This window comes from Schistocerca gregaria, chromosome 1 (assembly GCF_023897955.1).
Source record: "Schistocerca gregaria isolate iqSchGreg1 chromosome 1, iqSchGreg1.2, whole genome shotgun sequence".
Classification (NCBI taxonomy): domain Eukaryota; kingdom Metazoa; phylum Arthropoda; class Insecta; order Orthoptera; family Acrididae; genus Schistocerca; species Schistocerca gregaria.
In genome coordinates, this window is record NC_064920.1 from 262,576,917 (window position 1) to 262,593,356 (window position 16,440).

Sequence of the window (16,440 nt, forward strand, 5' to 3'; positions counted from 1 at the left end):
ACTATATTTTTTTCCTTCAAAATACTTTCTAAACCTTTAAATTCATTAAAAAGAAGTTCAAATTGTGACACTTTATGTAGCTGGTCACTTGTCGGAACTGTAAGCCCACTGTGAGATAGGACTTCAATCCAGCCAAAATATTCCGCATCTGTTGCAGAAGTACTTAAAATATCTCCAGACGACGTTCCCAGTGTGTCGTCATACTTCTTTTCATGATATGCAATGTATGCAGCCAGGTATCAAAATCATTCTGTTGAGGGAAAAAGAAAAAAATGAGTCAGGTCCCTTGCTGACAGCTGAATCTTCCCATGCAGGTAGAAGAGGAAAGTTAATATCTTTCAGTTCTGTTTCACCATCTCCTGTTTCCAGTGGTTCATTCATGCTGAGCAAAATTCTTCTGAACAGATGTGACGTCAAAAGTCCATCACCGCCAACTGCCTCTATGGAAGTTTCATTTGATAGAGATAAGAGTAGCAGCCATAATCAATGTTTCACTTCTGTTGGAGAAGGGTTCAAGTGGAAATGACCAAATCCTCTTATCTGCAAGAAACAATTTTCCAGTGTGTCATGGTTCAATCATACAATTAGAATACATCTCATCTGCACTGGCTGAAGGTCTGAATACAGTTCAAATAATGACTGGACTGTCGTCATGATGACTTTCCGGAATGGGAGCAAATGATTTGTACTGCTGCAGTTTGCATGAAAATGCTGTGAGACAATGCAGCCATTTGGATGCACTTCTGATAACTTTTCTTATTTCTTGACCAAATTTTTATTTTTCCAACAACCTTAACGCATTTCGAATTTGTCATTTTCAAAGGCTACAAAATACAACATGAAACTGGTATCATAAAATATGAAAATATGATACATTTCACTATTAATAAGAGACATATTACAATGACAACAATATGACTTCCTAGCTTAGCAGTGATCTGTCAGTCATGTAAAATTGTTCATTAGATACATTGTATCACGTCAACATTCTCAATCATGAGACAATTGCAAACTACAACCAAGGGAAAATTTTTGGAAGCCAAGTGGACTAAACAATAGGGGCACTGGGTAAGTGGTACAGGCAGTAATTTGTTTTTGTTTACAACCATAATTTCCATTATTACATCATATAAAACAATTTCATCAGTAAATGTGGAATCCATTTTACAATATTTTACAAAAAGGTATCACTTTACAAAATAATGTGTAACTGATTCTTTTTTTAAATTCATACATTGGAAGCAGAAGCTGATTGGTGCTGGGGCTAAATGTCTTCTAACTAACTAGTATTTTCATTTATTTATTTTTTACAACTTATGGTACAGAAATTACTATCGTCAGTAAAAATTCATAAATATTTAATAAAAGTTAAAATTATAGAGATTACTAGAGGGTTGGAAGGGATTTGGTTACAGTTGACACACTTAAAATAACATACATGAGATCTTCTGCAGTTGTATGACCATGAAACTGTTTTCTGTGAATAACAAACATTGTGGATCACCATGGCACAGTTAAAGAAGGGGGGAGGATATGGGTACACAGCATTAATTTTGACATATTAAAAATCCTGTAAAGCTGTTTGTAATACTGTAACTACAAATATTTATAAAATAACAAATAAAATAATGTGAAAGCATTGTGAAAGAGCTATAATAGCACTGTTGTCAAAAGTTTTTAGTTTGTGTCATGCAGCGTCAAGTGTTGAGTGACCACTTGTGAATACTCTCGGCGTATGATCAATCTGCACATGTTGTTGTTGTGGTCTTCAGTCCTGAGATTGATTTGATGCAGCTCTCCATGCTACTCTATCCTGTGCAAGTTTCTTCATCTCCCAGTACCTACTGCAACCCACATCCTTCTGAATCTGCTTAGTGTATTCATCTGTTGGTCTCCCTCTACGATTTTTACCCTCCACACTGCCCTCCAATACTAAATTGGTGATCCCTTGATGCCTCAGAACATGTCCTACCAACTGATCCCTTCTTCTGGTCAAGTTGTGCCACAAAATTCTCTTCTCCCCAATCCTATTCAATACTTCCTCGTTAGTTATGTGATCTACCCATTTAATCTTCAGCATTCTTCTGTAGCACCACATTTCGAAAGCTTCTATTCTCTTCTTGTCCAAACTATTTATCGTCCATGTTTCACTTCCATACATGGCTACACTCCATACAGATACTTTCAGAAATGACTTCCTGACACTTAAATCTATACTCGATGTTAACAAATTTCTCTTCTTCATAAATGCTTTCTTTCCCATTGCCAGTCTACATTTTATATCCTCTCTACTTCGACCATCATCAGTTATTTTGCTCCCAAAATAGCAAAACTCCTTTACTACTTTAAGTGTCTCATATCCTAATCTAATTCCCTCAGCAGCCCCCGACTTAATTCGACTACATTCCATTATCCTCGTTTTGCTTTTGTTGATGTTCATCTTATATCCTCCTTTCAATACACTATCCATTCCATTCAACTGGTCTTCCAAGTCCTTTGCTGTCTCTGACAGAATTACGATGTCATCGGCGAACCTCAAAGTTTTTATTTCTTCTCCATGGATTTTAATACCTACCCCGAATTTTTCTTTTGTTTCCTTTACTGCTTGCTCAATATACAGATTGAAATCTGCACATATGACACTAAATATGTAGTAAATAATTAAACTTTTACTCATCTTGCACACAAAACAAAACACAGGATGAAGCCACACAAAGGTGTACAGTCTTGGGGGTAAAATACAGAATTGTATGTCATTCATCACAAAAAGAATACTGTGTAGTGGTGATAAATGGCATAATGTTTGTTACTCACAGGAAACAGTTTTATGGTCAAACAACCACAGAAGATATCATGTAAATTATCTGAAGTGTGCCAGCCTTACCCAATACCAATCCAACCCTCTAGTAATCTCTATAATTTTGACTTTTATTAAATTTTTATGGATTATTACTGATGATAGTAATTTATGTGCTGTAAAAAAAAAAGGCAGAAGACTTGTTAGTTAACAGACAGTAGGATCCAGCACCAATCAGTGCATTTGTCCAATGTATTAGTTAAAAAATTATCTGTTACACATTATTTAATAAAGTAATCTCTTTGTGGAAAACCGTGCGAAGTGGCGCAGTGGTTAGCACACTGGACTCGCATTCGGGAAGACGACGGTTCAATCCCCTCTCCGGCCATCCTGATTTAGGTTTTCCGTGATTTCCCTAAATCGATTCAGGCAATTGCCGGATGGTTCCTTTGAAAGGGCATGGCCGATTTCCTTCCCCATCCTTCCCTCACCCGAGCTTGCGCTCCGTCTCTAATGACCTCGTTGTCGACGGGTCGTTAAACACTAATTTCCTCCTTCTTTGTGGAAAACATTGTAATGTGGTTTCCATGTTTACTGATAAAATTGTTTTATACAATTTAATGATGAAAACTGTGGTTGTAAACAGAAACAAACTGCAATGTTTACCACATAACCAGCACCACTTAGCAGTTAGTCCACTTGGCTTCCAAAAGTTTTCCCTTGGTAGCAGTTTGCACTTGTCTCATAATCAAGAATGTTGATGTGTACAATGTATCTAATGAACAATTTTATATAAATGACAAAGCAATGGTAATGGTAATGGTAATGGCCATATTCTTGTCATTGTAATATGTCTCTATGTCTCTTATCAATGGTGAAATGTATAATATTTTCTTCTGATACCAGTTTTGTGTTGTATTTTGTAGCCTTTGAAAATGACATAAAGTCGAAACGTGTAAGGTTGTTGGAAAAATAAAAATGTGGTCAAGACATAATAAAAGTTATCAACAGATTTGTACTGCCTATGTGCATTTTTTCAGCAAACATGTACAGTTCCCTTAATATTCTTTCCTGAACATCCATGTGTATCCCATAACCACAGGATAACATATTCTTGTCGCTGAATCTTCATGCATTCAGGACGTCTAATGCATAGTTCGCTAGCTGAAAAAAATTTGCTGCTTCCAGTTCTCCGGACATCAGATATCATATTTAGTTGTTGTACTCGAAAAAAGCTGCATAGCTAAATAGCGCCATTGATATTCTCTGCCCTTAGCAATGAGGTGAATTTGTGACAGTTTAGGACACAACTTCATTTCACTCCTGTCTAATGCAAGCAGTCTTTCTACAGAAGATTTATTAACAGTTTTCCCACTTGAAAGACTTATTCCCTCATCCAGAAAATTTTATAGGTGTGGAGCTCCTCCACGCCCACACCGGCAAGATGGCCAACTCAAAAGGTCTACTGCCATCTCTGCATAAGGGTTAGTTTTCACTAAAGTGAGGTCTCGTGTGATATGGGTACTGTGATGTTTGCACTCATCTGGAGATAGATTGGATCGAAAGGTGAACAAAAGGTAGTGCTTTGAAGAGCAGAGGGAGAAAAGTGCCAAGGCAAGCACCAAGGGAAAAAAACCTCTGTGATAGTTGGATCGGGTTGTAAGAGCAGTAGTGGTTTTCTTCCTGCTTGCGACAGGTCATGCAAGGGTGGGCTTTGTTAGTAGTGAGTATCATGCATTTCAATACCTTTGTCATTGTGCGGTGGTATTCCTCAGCAGATGGCACTGGGTGCTGGTGTCAATTTCTGTGTCAGCATCAGCATACCTGTAACAGTTAGGTTCATCATTGTTTTGTGTCAGATAAGTCATATATCAGATTCACAGTGTAGGGTAATATTGGCGGTTTCTTTGTTCATCATTGTGCAAGCTTGTTGGTTTCCCTGCTGTAGCCTGTGTATCAGCTTTAATAGCAGCTGGCATATCCAGTCAACGTTGCTGATATGCAGGGGCTTGCTGATGTTGTCACTTGTGGATGTATGTTAGCTTGCCATAGGTGGTTATGCTCTAGCTAGTAGAGTCTTTGTCCACTTATACTCCCACCTATGGTTGTGATCATAGTTTCCCAGATTAAGGATGAAAGGATTGTTCAAGTGTCTCGAGTTCTTGTATAGTCATGTGGCATGTTTTTTGAATACTTCCTTGAGAGTTTTGATGTGGTATTCATTGTGAAGATCCAGGGTGCATGTGTAGCGTGGAGTGTTGCTAATGATGCGTATCACTTTGTTCTGCTTGCTGTGCAGGCAGTGGAGACATTTAGGAGGTGCGTATCCCCATACGGTAACTGCATACATCATCAGAAATCTAATCAGTGTCATATATATGGACCTTGACACCCTCCTATTCAGTATACTTTCCCTGCTGAGCATGGGGTAGAGTTGCTTGAACCTCGCATGTGCTCTGTTAACAATATATTCAAGTGGTTCCCCATAGAAGGTGGTTCCTCATTAATTTAAATACATGTGGAACATCTGAAAATACCCAGATTCATTTATTTTCATATTTGGGATTTGGAAAGCAACTGTCCACACAAATTGATTTTTGTGGCAAGGTCACACACTACTGCAACAACATTGTAGCCAACATCTTGTATGGAGCAGATGATAGTGTTTAATTGATCGGCTGTTATCTGTGTGTCAAAGTCATAGTAGATTGATTGCTTCCATCCTGCAAACAAAACCCATACCACATCAAACAGCATGTTAGAGTGCAGCCCTACAATACAATCTTCAACAGACTCGTATAAAGCACTACTGTCTACATTCATTTCATTGAATGAGAGCGCACATACACATTCAACTTTTGACAATACAGATGACTGGGCTTTCATTAGCTGTAAAACATCTGTAAGCACACTAGGAAAGCATGAGAGAGGGTATGATTTCCATCTTTCTGTGTTGGTATTCCAGGAAGTGGGAAACCAGTCTGATTCCTTAAAAACAAATAATGCTTCCTAGATACAACACAAAGAGTAACTGCTTTACGAATGTCTTCTCTTTGCCACTTTGCTTGTTTCTTTCCACTCAGGAACCAGTTTATCTGTGTTCTTAGAATAGTTTTCACTTGCTTCCTTTGATACTTCTGATTATGTTTTATTTTCTCGGCACCGGCTTTCGCTTTTAGTTTCGGGCACTTCTCACTGTACCTCAGTTTTGCACATAGGGCTGTCAGTTTGTTGTTCCTATATTGTAGTTCTTCTGTGCATTTACAAAGATCACTGATTTGTTTACTGTCAATCTCTCACTCATCTGTAGCTGTTGTCTAGTAAAGTTTTCTTTCATTGGGAGACAAATTATCCAGATGCTCAAGAGTACTTTGCAATGTCTTCCTTGTCTTTTCTATTTGGAGAAACTGCAACATCTCACTTGCATTACCACTAAAACTAGGAACACTACCTGGTATATTTACACTCCATACTGCATCTGGTTTAAACACTTTCCTAGGTGCCAGAATGAGATTTCTCACTCTGCAGCGGAGTGTGCGCTGATATGAAACTTCCTGGCAGATTAAAACTGTGTACCCGACCGAGACTCGAACTCGGGACCTTTTCCTTTCTTGGGCAAGTGCTCTACCAACTGAGCTACCGAAGCATGACTCACGCCCGGTACTGACAGCTTTACTTCTACCAGTATCCGTCTCCTACCTTCCAAACTTTACAGAAGCTCTTCTGCGAACCTTGCAGACTAGCACTCCTGAAAGAAATTATACTGCGGAGACAAGGCTTAGCCACAGCCTGGGGGTTGTTTCCAGAATGAGATTTTTCACTCTGCAGCAGAGTGTGCGCTGATATGAAACTTCCTGACAGATTAAAACTGTGTGCCCAACCGAGACTCGAACTCGGGACCTTTGCCTTTCGCGGGCAAGTGCTCTACCAACTGAGCTACCGAAGCACGACTCATGCCCGGTACTCACAGCTTTACTTCTGCCAGTATCCGTCTCCTACCTTCCAAATTTTACAGAAGCTCTTCTGCGAGCCTTGCAGAACTAGCACTCCTGAAAGAAAGGATACTGCGGAGACATGGCTTAGCCACAGCCTGGGGGATGTTTCCTGAATGAGATTTTTCACTCTGCAGTGGAGTGTGCGCTGATATGAAACTTCCTGGCAGATTAAAACAGTGTGCCCAACCGAGACTCGAACTCGGGACCTTTGCCGTTCTTGGTCAAGTGCTCTACCAGCTGAGCCACCGAAGCACAACTCACCCCAGGACCTCACAGCTTTACTTCTGCCAGTATCCGTCTCCTATCTTCCAAACTTTACAGAAGCTCTTCTGCTAACCTTGCAGAACTAGCAATCCTGAAAGAAAGGATACGGTGGAGACATGGCTTAGCCACAGCCGGGGGGATGTTTCCAGAATGAGATTTTTCACTCTGCAGCAGAGTGTTCGCTGATATGAAACTTCCTGGCAGATTAAGACTGTGTGCTCGACCGAGACTCGAACTCCGGACCTTTGCCTATGGCGTGCAAGTGCTCTACCAACTGAGTTGCCGAAGCACGACTCACGCCCGGTACTCACAGCTTCACTTCTGCCAGTATCCGTCTCCTACCTTCCAAACTTTACAGAAGCTCTTCTGCGAACCTAGCAGACTGGCAATCCTGAAAGAAAGGATACTGCGGAGACATGGCTTAGCCACAGCCTGGGGGATGTTTCCAGAATGAGATTTTTCACTCTGCAGCGGAGTGTGCGCTGATATGAAACTTCCTGGCAGATTAAAACTGTGTGCCCGACCGAGACTCGAACTCAGGCTCTTGCCTTTCGCGGGCAAGTGCTCTACCAACTGAGCTACCGAAGCACGACTCATGCCCGGTACTCACAGCTTTACTTCTGCCAGTATCCGTCTCCTACCTTCCAAACTTTACAGAAGCTCTTCTGCGAACCTTGCAGAACTAACACTCCTGAAAGAAAGGATACTGTGGAGACATGGCTTAGCCACAGCCTGGGAGATGGCAAAGACCCCGAGTTCGAGTCTCGGTCGGGCACACAGTTTTAATCTGCCAGGAAGTTTCACTTTCCTAGGTTGTTGATAAAGAAATTCTGCTCACAAATCGTGGAAGTAATCAGCAGGCATGAAACGTAAAGAACACACTGTTGGCACTTAATAATCCAAACTTTCTGCAATTGAATGATAGACTATATCCAAGTCTTTTGTATTCCTGCTGTATGACCTGCATCCCGTTACAGTACAGGCAAGCATTTTAAAACAAAACTTTCATCAAACATCTCAAAGCAGCACAAACAAGTGCAAACAACACAACTCTCTTACTCATCTCAATACACAATCGAGTTGCACACTGCCACAGGATCCTATGATGGTGACATGTGCAGAAACACAAAATGTACAGCGATCTGCACATCCCATTTAGGCTCCCCCAGGTTTACCATTGCTTAAATAAAACTGTTTCCTTGGCAGCTTACTAGACATGCCAGGGGGCTGACCCAAGTGGCCTCCATAAGTGGACCTGTGAACTGTATGGACACGCGATATGTGAAATCATGTGCATCATGAGTGAAGGCACATCATGATCTTTCTAAAATATGGGAACCACAAGAACATTTATGAAATCAGAGAGGCATTTTCTTCAGTGTTCCAGGTTTTAATGATAAATTAATATATATGTCTTGTGAGTTTCTCACCACCTTTTTAGAGAGCTTCTACTGGTATTCCATCAGGACCAGTGGCCATGTATTATATTGCTTGAATGACAGCACACTTTACTTCACCTAATGTTGGTGGGGACCCAAGCTCTTTTTATAGGTTCCTGTTCTATTATGTTGTGCACTTGACAAACAATGGAAACTCCAGGTAGGAATATCAGCAATGTGGAAAGACATATTGCTACTTACTGTAATGAAGACCTGTCAAGTTGTAGACAGGCATAATTAAAAAAACACACACACACACACACACACACACACACACTCACTCACTCACTCAGTCAGTCACAAGCAAGCAAGCATACCTCATAAACAACACATGACTGCCAACTTGAGCATGTCGTTGTGGAATGCCTTTTAAACAGAAGAGTAACATGGGAAAACTTCACAGTGTTTTTGGATGTAAGAAAGTCATTTGGCAAAAATCAAACAATGGAAACTCCAGGCAAGAATATCAACAGTGTAGGAAAACAGATTTCTACTTACTGTAAAGAAGACATGTCAAGTTGTAGACAGGTACTATTAAAAGACACTCACATATATCTTTCGGCCGCAGCCATCATCAGTAAAACACACACACACACACACACACACACACACACAAAAGCCAGCAAACTTCACATATGCATGACTGCCAATTTTAGCATCTCGAGCCAGAATGCCGTTCCAGCACTCTGGCCCAAGATGCTAGAATTGGGAGTTGTGTGTGCGCATGAGGTATGCTTGCTTTTTCTTTTTTGGTGTGTGTGGGTCCCCCCCCCCCCCCCCCCACGAAGGATGTGGCTAGAAGCTGTATGTCTTAGTTGTGCCTGTCTGCAACTTAACATGTCTTCTCTATGGCAAGTAGCAAGCTGTCTTTCCGACATTGTTGATGTCGTGCACTTGTTCATCAGTAACTGATTTCAAAAGAGCTTCAAAATGTTCTTTCCGCCTATTCATGATGGAGCATTGATGTTTTAGAAGAGTACATTTGTCACTGGACCAAAGTAGATTTCAGCCAAATATGCTTGGACTATAAATTACTGTTGTGGCATGGAAGAACTGTCACATATCTTTATGTGTGAGATATTCTAACTCTCTGGATCTCATTATCTGGCACACATTCCCCAGCGCATGGGTATTACTTTGTACTTTTGTTTTAGCAAGACAAAAGACTTTTCTTTTAGCGATTAAGTTCAAGTCCTATTGTTGTGCTTGCAAGGCTTTCCTCTTCTCTGAGATCAATACTTCAAATCTTCTAGCATTTTTTATGTTTCCTAGTTTTATATCCTAATGTTTCTTTGCCATCATCCATAATATTAGTCTTTAAATTCTCCCAGTGTTGTGTTACATCATGACAACATCCCTTAGACAGTGCCTGATGAAGTTGTTTCCTGTACTGTGAGGTATATTCTGATTTGTCAAACTTCTCAGGAACAAATTTGTGTCTATAGTTCTTTTTTTCCTTCTCTGGGCAGATAGTGACAAATGCATAACAGATCTAGTACTTCGGTGATCTGTCCAACAGTTACCATATCTACATAGCTTTATTCATGAAAACATTGTGTAGATCTTACTTGCTTACAATTATATATTTAATTACATGCCAGTGCTTCAATCTAGGTTGCTATCATGATTTTTTGAACCTTTTATCATCTTGCAGGTGTCAACCGACCCATCACTGTCAACCTATGATGTAGTCGTCCTGGATGAAGTGCACGAGCGTCATCTCTATGGAGATTTTTTGCTTGGAGTCGTGCGCTGCCTGTTGTACCAGCGACCAAATTTAAAAGTTGTTTTGATGTCTGCTACAATCAATATAAAGCTATTTGTGCAGTATTTTGCTGGTGATGCAGTAGTAATTCAGGTGAGTAATTTGTCCATTTTAGAAGCAAACATCTTTTTGTTTCAGTCTAATATAATTTCCATGTATCGATTAATTACTTGGATCTTACTGAACAAGAGTTTTAAAACAAATCAATTTGGCTTCTTCCTGTATTATTACATGAAGACATGTAAGCAGAAATTTCAAAGCTGATTCATCAATTTAAAAAATAAAATTATTGTAGACACTAGAAGCAAGAAGTAAAACAGAAGGGGTGTATGTAACAAATTATGTAATGTATCTAAAAACAAAGTTTTTGTTTTTAGATATATTTTGCCCACGTGGAATGTTCCCCTCTATTATATTCATCACAAATTATGTAATGTATTAAAAAAGGTGCTGTGCCTTACCAATTGGGAATGTGCTAGTAGATAGACACAATAAAAAGTAAAAAACACAAACACGTATGTTGTGGTTGGCAGGAGAGCCAACCGTGTGGTTAAAGGAGGCCGATATGCACGCGTTTTAGCTCACGCAGGCTGGCGTGAGGTCTGGAACATAACAAGGGAATTAGAAGTGAGAAAAACGGACATAGCTGCTGGAATACTTAACTTTAATCCATTAATGACGAACGTCGCTCTTTATGGTACATAATTCACAATATCAATAGTACGGATACTGGCGCCTTGCTAGGTTGTAGCAAATATCGTAGCTGAAGGCTATGCTAACTATCGTCTCGGCAAATGAGAGTGTAGAATACAGTGAACCATCGCTAGCAAAGTCGGCTGTATAACTGGGGCGATGGGGCGAGTGCTAGGAAGTCTCTAGACCTGCCGTGTGGCGGCGCTCGGTCTGCAATCACTGATAGTGGTGACAAGCGGGTCCGACGTATACTACCGGACTGCGGCCGATTTAAAGGCTACCACCTAGCAAGTGTGGTGTCTGGCGGAGACACCACATTCCTCCCCCGCAAATTGGCGTACGGTTGTGGCATAAGGCTTTCGTCCGCCGTGGGGAGGACCGCATGTTGACGTATGCGACGCGGTGGGGAACCTTGCAACAGGCGAGGCTGTGCCACCCGCACTGTGCCATTCGGACCGCGGGGAGCTAGGAAACGCCTGAAAACCTGCTCCAGGGTGCATGCCAACATGCGGTGTATGCGCCCGTAGAGAAACAGGAGGGGCCGAAGGGTCGACCTCCATCGGGCTGGGGCACCCGACGGGCGAAGACGACACATGGTCCGGAGCGGGCAAGAGTTCTATGTCGGAGGACAAATGGTCACAGGAAGCGATCAGCGGCGCGTGACCCAGGGAGGCGCCCGGCAGTTGCAGCGAAGCGTCCACTGCGGGCGTCGCCGGCGGGAGAACAGGCAGCAGCAACAGCGGCGGCGGCTCGTCGCCATGGGGCAAAATGGAAGGCAGCGTCGGCAACACCTGTGGCTGAGGGGAGCCAGTAGATGGGTCCCCAGGGCGCTGACCGGACGGCACCGTCGCTGAAAGCAGACAGCGAGCAGCAGATCCCGTGCGATGACAGAGGTGCAGCCGATTGAGATGCCGATGCACCTCACCAGAGGCTCCCAAAACCAGATACATAGCACGTCCGAGGCAGTGAAGACCCAAATGGAAGTCGTTTGAACCGTACAAACCAAGATGCGTGTTAACCACCAAAACGCGCTGGGATTCTTCGTCCACCAGTATTCGCAAGTACGCATCTGCTAGGTCCAACTTCGAAAAATATTTACTCGGGCACAGTTTGTCAAAAAGTTCATCCGGGCAGGGTAAAGGAAAAGTTGCAATCACTAGTTGTGGATTCACTGTTGCCTTGAAGTCCACACAAAGTCTCAATTTTCCGGAAGGTTTTGGCAAAATTACTAAGGGTGATGCCCAGAGAGAAGCCTGCACACGTTCAATTACACCTTGTGATTCCAAATCGTAAATGTTTTTGCGACCTCATCACGCAATGCATGTGGAACATTGCGCGCTATGAAAAATTTCGGTTGCGCGTTTACTTTCAGTTCCAAATGTGCTTTATAGTTCTTAGCGCAACCGAGACCCGGTGCAAAAATGTCTGCAAATTCTTCACATAGACGAGAACCACTGTCTGAAGGCACAGTCTGGTTAACTGATAGGACCTTATTTACTACAGACAAGTTAAACAACTGAAATAAATCGAAACCAAACAAGTTCTTTGTAGAAGAAGAACGAAGGACTTAAAATGACACAAGTTTTGTTTGTCCTTTGTATGTTGCAAGAAGGCTGCACTGTCCTAACACAGGGATACTTTTTGTCCTGAGTAGCTAGTTAATTGAACATTTGCGGCACGCAACGGAGGTGTGCCCAGCAGTTTGTAAGTGTCATGATTGATCAGTGAAACTGCAGCTCCGGTATCGAGCTGGAATGGTATCACTTTGCCGTTAATATCCAAGTCTACAAAAAGTTTATTGTCCTGCTGACAAGAGCGACTGTCTCGTGCAACGTGAACTGACACTGGTACAGAATCACTTGCGACTTGACGGGAGTGCCGGCCATGTTGACGCACACTATTTTTGAGACGAACACAGTCACTGTTAGACAGAGTGGCACTGGGCGGAGTGGAATCAACTACATGAATTTCCATGGGCGAAGTTTCGCGAGCCTGAGTATCCTTGGTTTGATTCCGATTCCTGCACAAAGCAAAGGGCCTGGAATGGTTTTGAGCTTCTGATCTGAGCTTCTTCTGGCAAACGCTCTGAACATGTCCCTTTTTATTACAATAAAAGCAAATAGCTGGGCGTGACGTACAGTTCTCACGCGAATGTTTAGTAGCACACCGCGGGCATAATTTGATCACTGCATTAGCTTGCGTGCGCGGCACACGTGGCTGAGAGCCTGGCGGCAGCGGCGCGACTGGGCGCTAGGACTGTTTACTGTTCCGTGCAGCTTGCCCGGGGGCCAGTTAACCTGACACACTGCTGGCGAAGTTTCAAATGATTCCTGAGCAAAGTCAGGTGTGTCCTGCCGATCCAATATGTCCATCACTTGTTGAAGGGAGGGATTTACTAGTTTCAAAATCTGTTCCCTTATACGAACATCAGAAACGTTCTGTGCAATTGCATCACGTACCATAGTATCTGAATAAGGGAGTCCACATTGGCACTCAAAAGCACAATCCCTAGTAAGGCCTTGCAAGTTTGTAACCCACTCCTGATTAGTCTGACCTGCCGTACGTTTTGTACGAAAGAAGGTATACTGTTTGGCAACTACATTAACTGATTCTTTGAAATATGCATCTAATGCAGACAAAATTTCTTCGTAGGACAGAGTTGCTACGTCGCGTCGGGGAAATAATTTGACTATCACACTGTACGTATTCACACCGACGGATGACAACAAAAATGGCTGCCGCTCGTTACCTTGAATTCTGTAGGCGGCGAGATGGAATCCAAATTGGCGTGACCACTGCGTCCAGCTTTCCAGTGAGGCATCAAAAGGTCGAAAAGTTGGTGCAACAGCATGTTGTGGCTGCATTATCGATGAAGCGGCTGCTACCGCATCGTTTTGCATTGCACGTTGACCCTGGACGAGCTGTCCAAGGGCATCCAGTAAGGCCTTCGTCTGCTGATTCTGTAAGCGATAAAATTCGGACAGTACATCTGGAGATTGTGGAGAAGCCATTACACAAGTAAATCAGGGCAATATCGATACGAACGCGGTTTTGCCTCGTCGCCAGTGTAGTGGTTGGCAGGAGAGCCAACCGTATGGTGAAAGGAGGCTGATATGCACGCGTTTTAGCTCACGCAGGCTGGCGTGAGGTCTGGAACATGACAAGGGAATTAGAAATGAGAAAAACGGACGTAGCTGCTGGAATACTTAACTCTAATCCATTAATGACGAACGTCACTCTTTATGGTACATGTTTCACAATATCAATAGTACGGATACTGGTGCCTTGCTAGGTTGTAGCAAATATCGTAGCTGAAGGCTATGCTAACTATCGTCTCAGCAAATGAGAGTGTAGAAGTCAGTGAACCATTGCTAGCAAAGTCGGCTGTACAACTGGGGCGAGTGCTAGGAAGTCTCTCTAGACCTGGCGTGTGGCGGTGCTCGGTCTGCAATCACTGATAGTGGCGACAAGCGGGTCCGACGTATACTACCGGGCCGTGGCCGATTTAAAGGCAACCACCTAGCAAGTGTGGTGTCTGGCAGTGACACCACAACACACTTTTTGTTTCTTATTTTTTTGTTATTTATTTATTTATTTATTTATTGTTTTTTATTTTTTATTGTGTATATCTACCAGCACTTTCCCATGTGGTAAGTCACAGCACATTTTTAAATATATTTTTCCCGTGTGGAATGTTTCTTTCTATTATATTCAAACTATGTAATGTTATGGGTTAATGTTTGTTTCAAGAGGAAAAAATAACTTGAAACTGATAAGAATTTTTGTTGGAGTTAATGAAATATTTTATTAAAATAAAGCTTCTATCCTCTGTTATATGTCCTGGAACACTGCATATTATTTTCCCATATATTTATTTTTATCTAATAATTAGACAACATTCATATAATCATTGCATCTGCATGTCAACAGGTTCCTGGAAGACTGTATCCCATAAAGCTTTATTACAGACCTATTTCTGTTGAGGAAAAATCTTCAAAATCTGGACGTATTAATCCGGCACCTTATGTCCGGATTCTTCAGCTTATTGATGAAAAGTTTCCAAGTAAGACCAGAATTGTATTGCATCTATAGTATAATCACTTTGTGTGGCCTAAACCTCCTCCCCCATTCCTCTTCCCCCTTCCACTCACATCGCCTGCTGTCAGTGATTCTATGCCTTCTGTGCCAAAGGGGAATTATTTTTAATATGATTTTAATACCTTGGTAATCATTTTTCTTCATAAGAGATCTTAGAGTGGTGTAATTAACATTTGTACAGCAGTTTATGATGCATTAAAAAAGTGTTTTGTTTTGTACCAGCTTCATTGTTCTGTCTCTCTGTCATTCCATATGCTATAATTAAACCAAATGAAGACAAGTACTTTGTTTCCTGCTTACCAGTAAATAGTGGGCTCACCTGACCAAAATCTATAATGATTCATTACTTTGAAGGTCATGTGACATCTTTAATTTAGTAAGAAGAAAGGAAGGTTTGTATGAAGTCACATTGTGCAAGGCTTACAAGGAGAGGTCCCTAGTGATGGGTGGACTTTTTGAAATCATCTATATGGTAATGTAGGTTAAGGTTCGAGATATAACATCCAACAGCCAATCCCCAGGTAGGCTCTCATTTGTAAGTAATTGATGAAAAAAATCAGAGTTTTATGTGATACTGTACCTGCAGGTTTAAAAATGGAATCATATCTGACTCTCTGTCCCATGTAATGTTTTAAGGTACAGGCCTCACACTCTAAAGGTTGTGGGTTTGAAACTTGTCAGGGGCTTTGAAATTTTTTATTTTTAAATGCTCTTCAAAATATCTTTGGTTGTTATTTTTATTCAATTAATTGGATTAAATGTAATTTTTTATTTCCATTTCTTACTCACACAATTTCATCACTGTATTATCTTTTTCAATTGCTCCCATTTTTTCTATCAACCATTCCAACTTGGAATCTTTGCACGTGTGTATTTGATTATTTTTATTTATCTATCTTAATATTTAGACAATTGTAACTGCTGTTTATCAGTTAAAAACAAAAGATGGGATAATCTATTAATAATGACTGAGAAATGGTGTCAGAAAGGTATTTTTCATTATAAGATGTATATTTTTTGGATAGTAATCACCATACAAAGATTTAAAACAATGAATTCTTATTGCACTGTGGACAAAGTAATGCAGATGAAGATTTGAATGAATGAAGGGATTGCAAATGAAACAAAATTCAAGCAGAATGTAAAAGAGAAATAAGGTAGGAAATAACATGAATGAAAAGGACATTAGAGGAATTAAATTGGAATTAATACATAAAAATAATGAAAATCACATGAACAAGAGTACAAGTCGAAAAAAAATGATAGGGAGAAAAATGAGAACAAATGAAAATTTAATATGACAATTAAAATGACATGACAAAAGAATAGAAATAAAAAAATGACAGTTAAACCTATTAAGTGTATACAAATAACAACTAAAGTCATTTT

At 41.1% G+C, this 16,440-nt stretch overlaps 1 protein-coding gene across 4 annotated transcripts in view; it reads left to right on the forward strand.

Annotated features, from left to right (window-relative positions):
• LOC126339866 (probable ATP-dependent RNA helicase DHX34) overlaps nucleotides 1-16,440 on the forward strand; it is a 179,130-nt gene that overhangs the window by 49,166 nt on the left and 113,524 nt on the right. For all 4 annotated transcript variants that reach the window (XM_050001668.1, XM_050001669.1, XM_050001670.1 and 1 more), the window contains exons 5-6: nucleotides 10,150-10,353; nucleotides 14,884-15,016. In XM_050001668.1, the coding sequence (XP_049857625.1) occupies nucleotides 10,150-10,353; nucleotides 14,884-15,016 (337 nt within the window). The remainder of the gene's footprint in view (nucleotides 1-10,149; nucleotides 10,354-14,883; nucleotides 15,017-16,440) is intronic.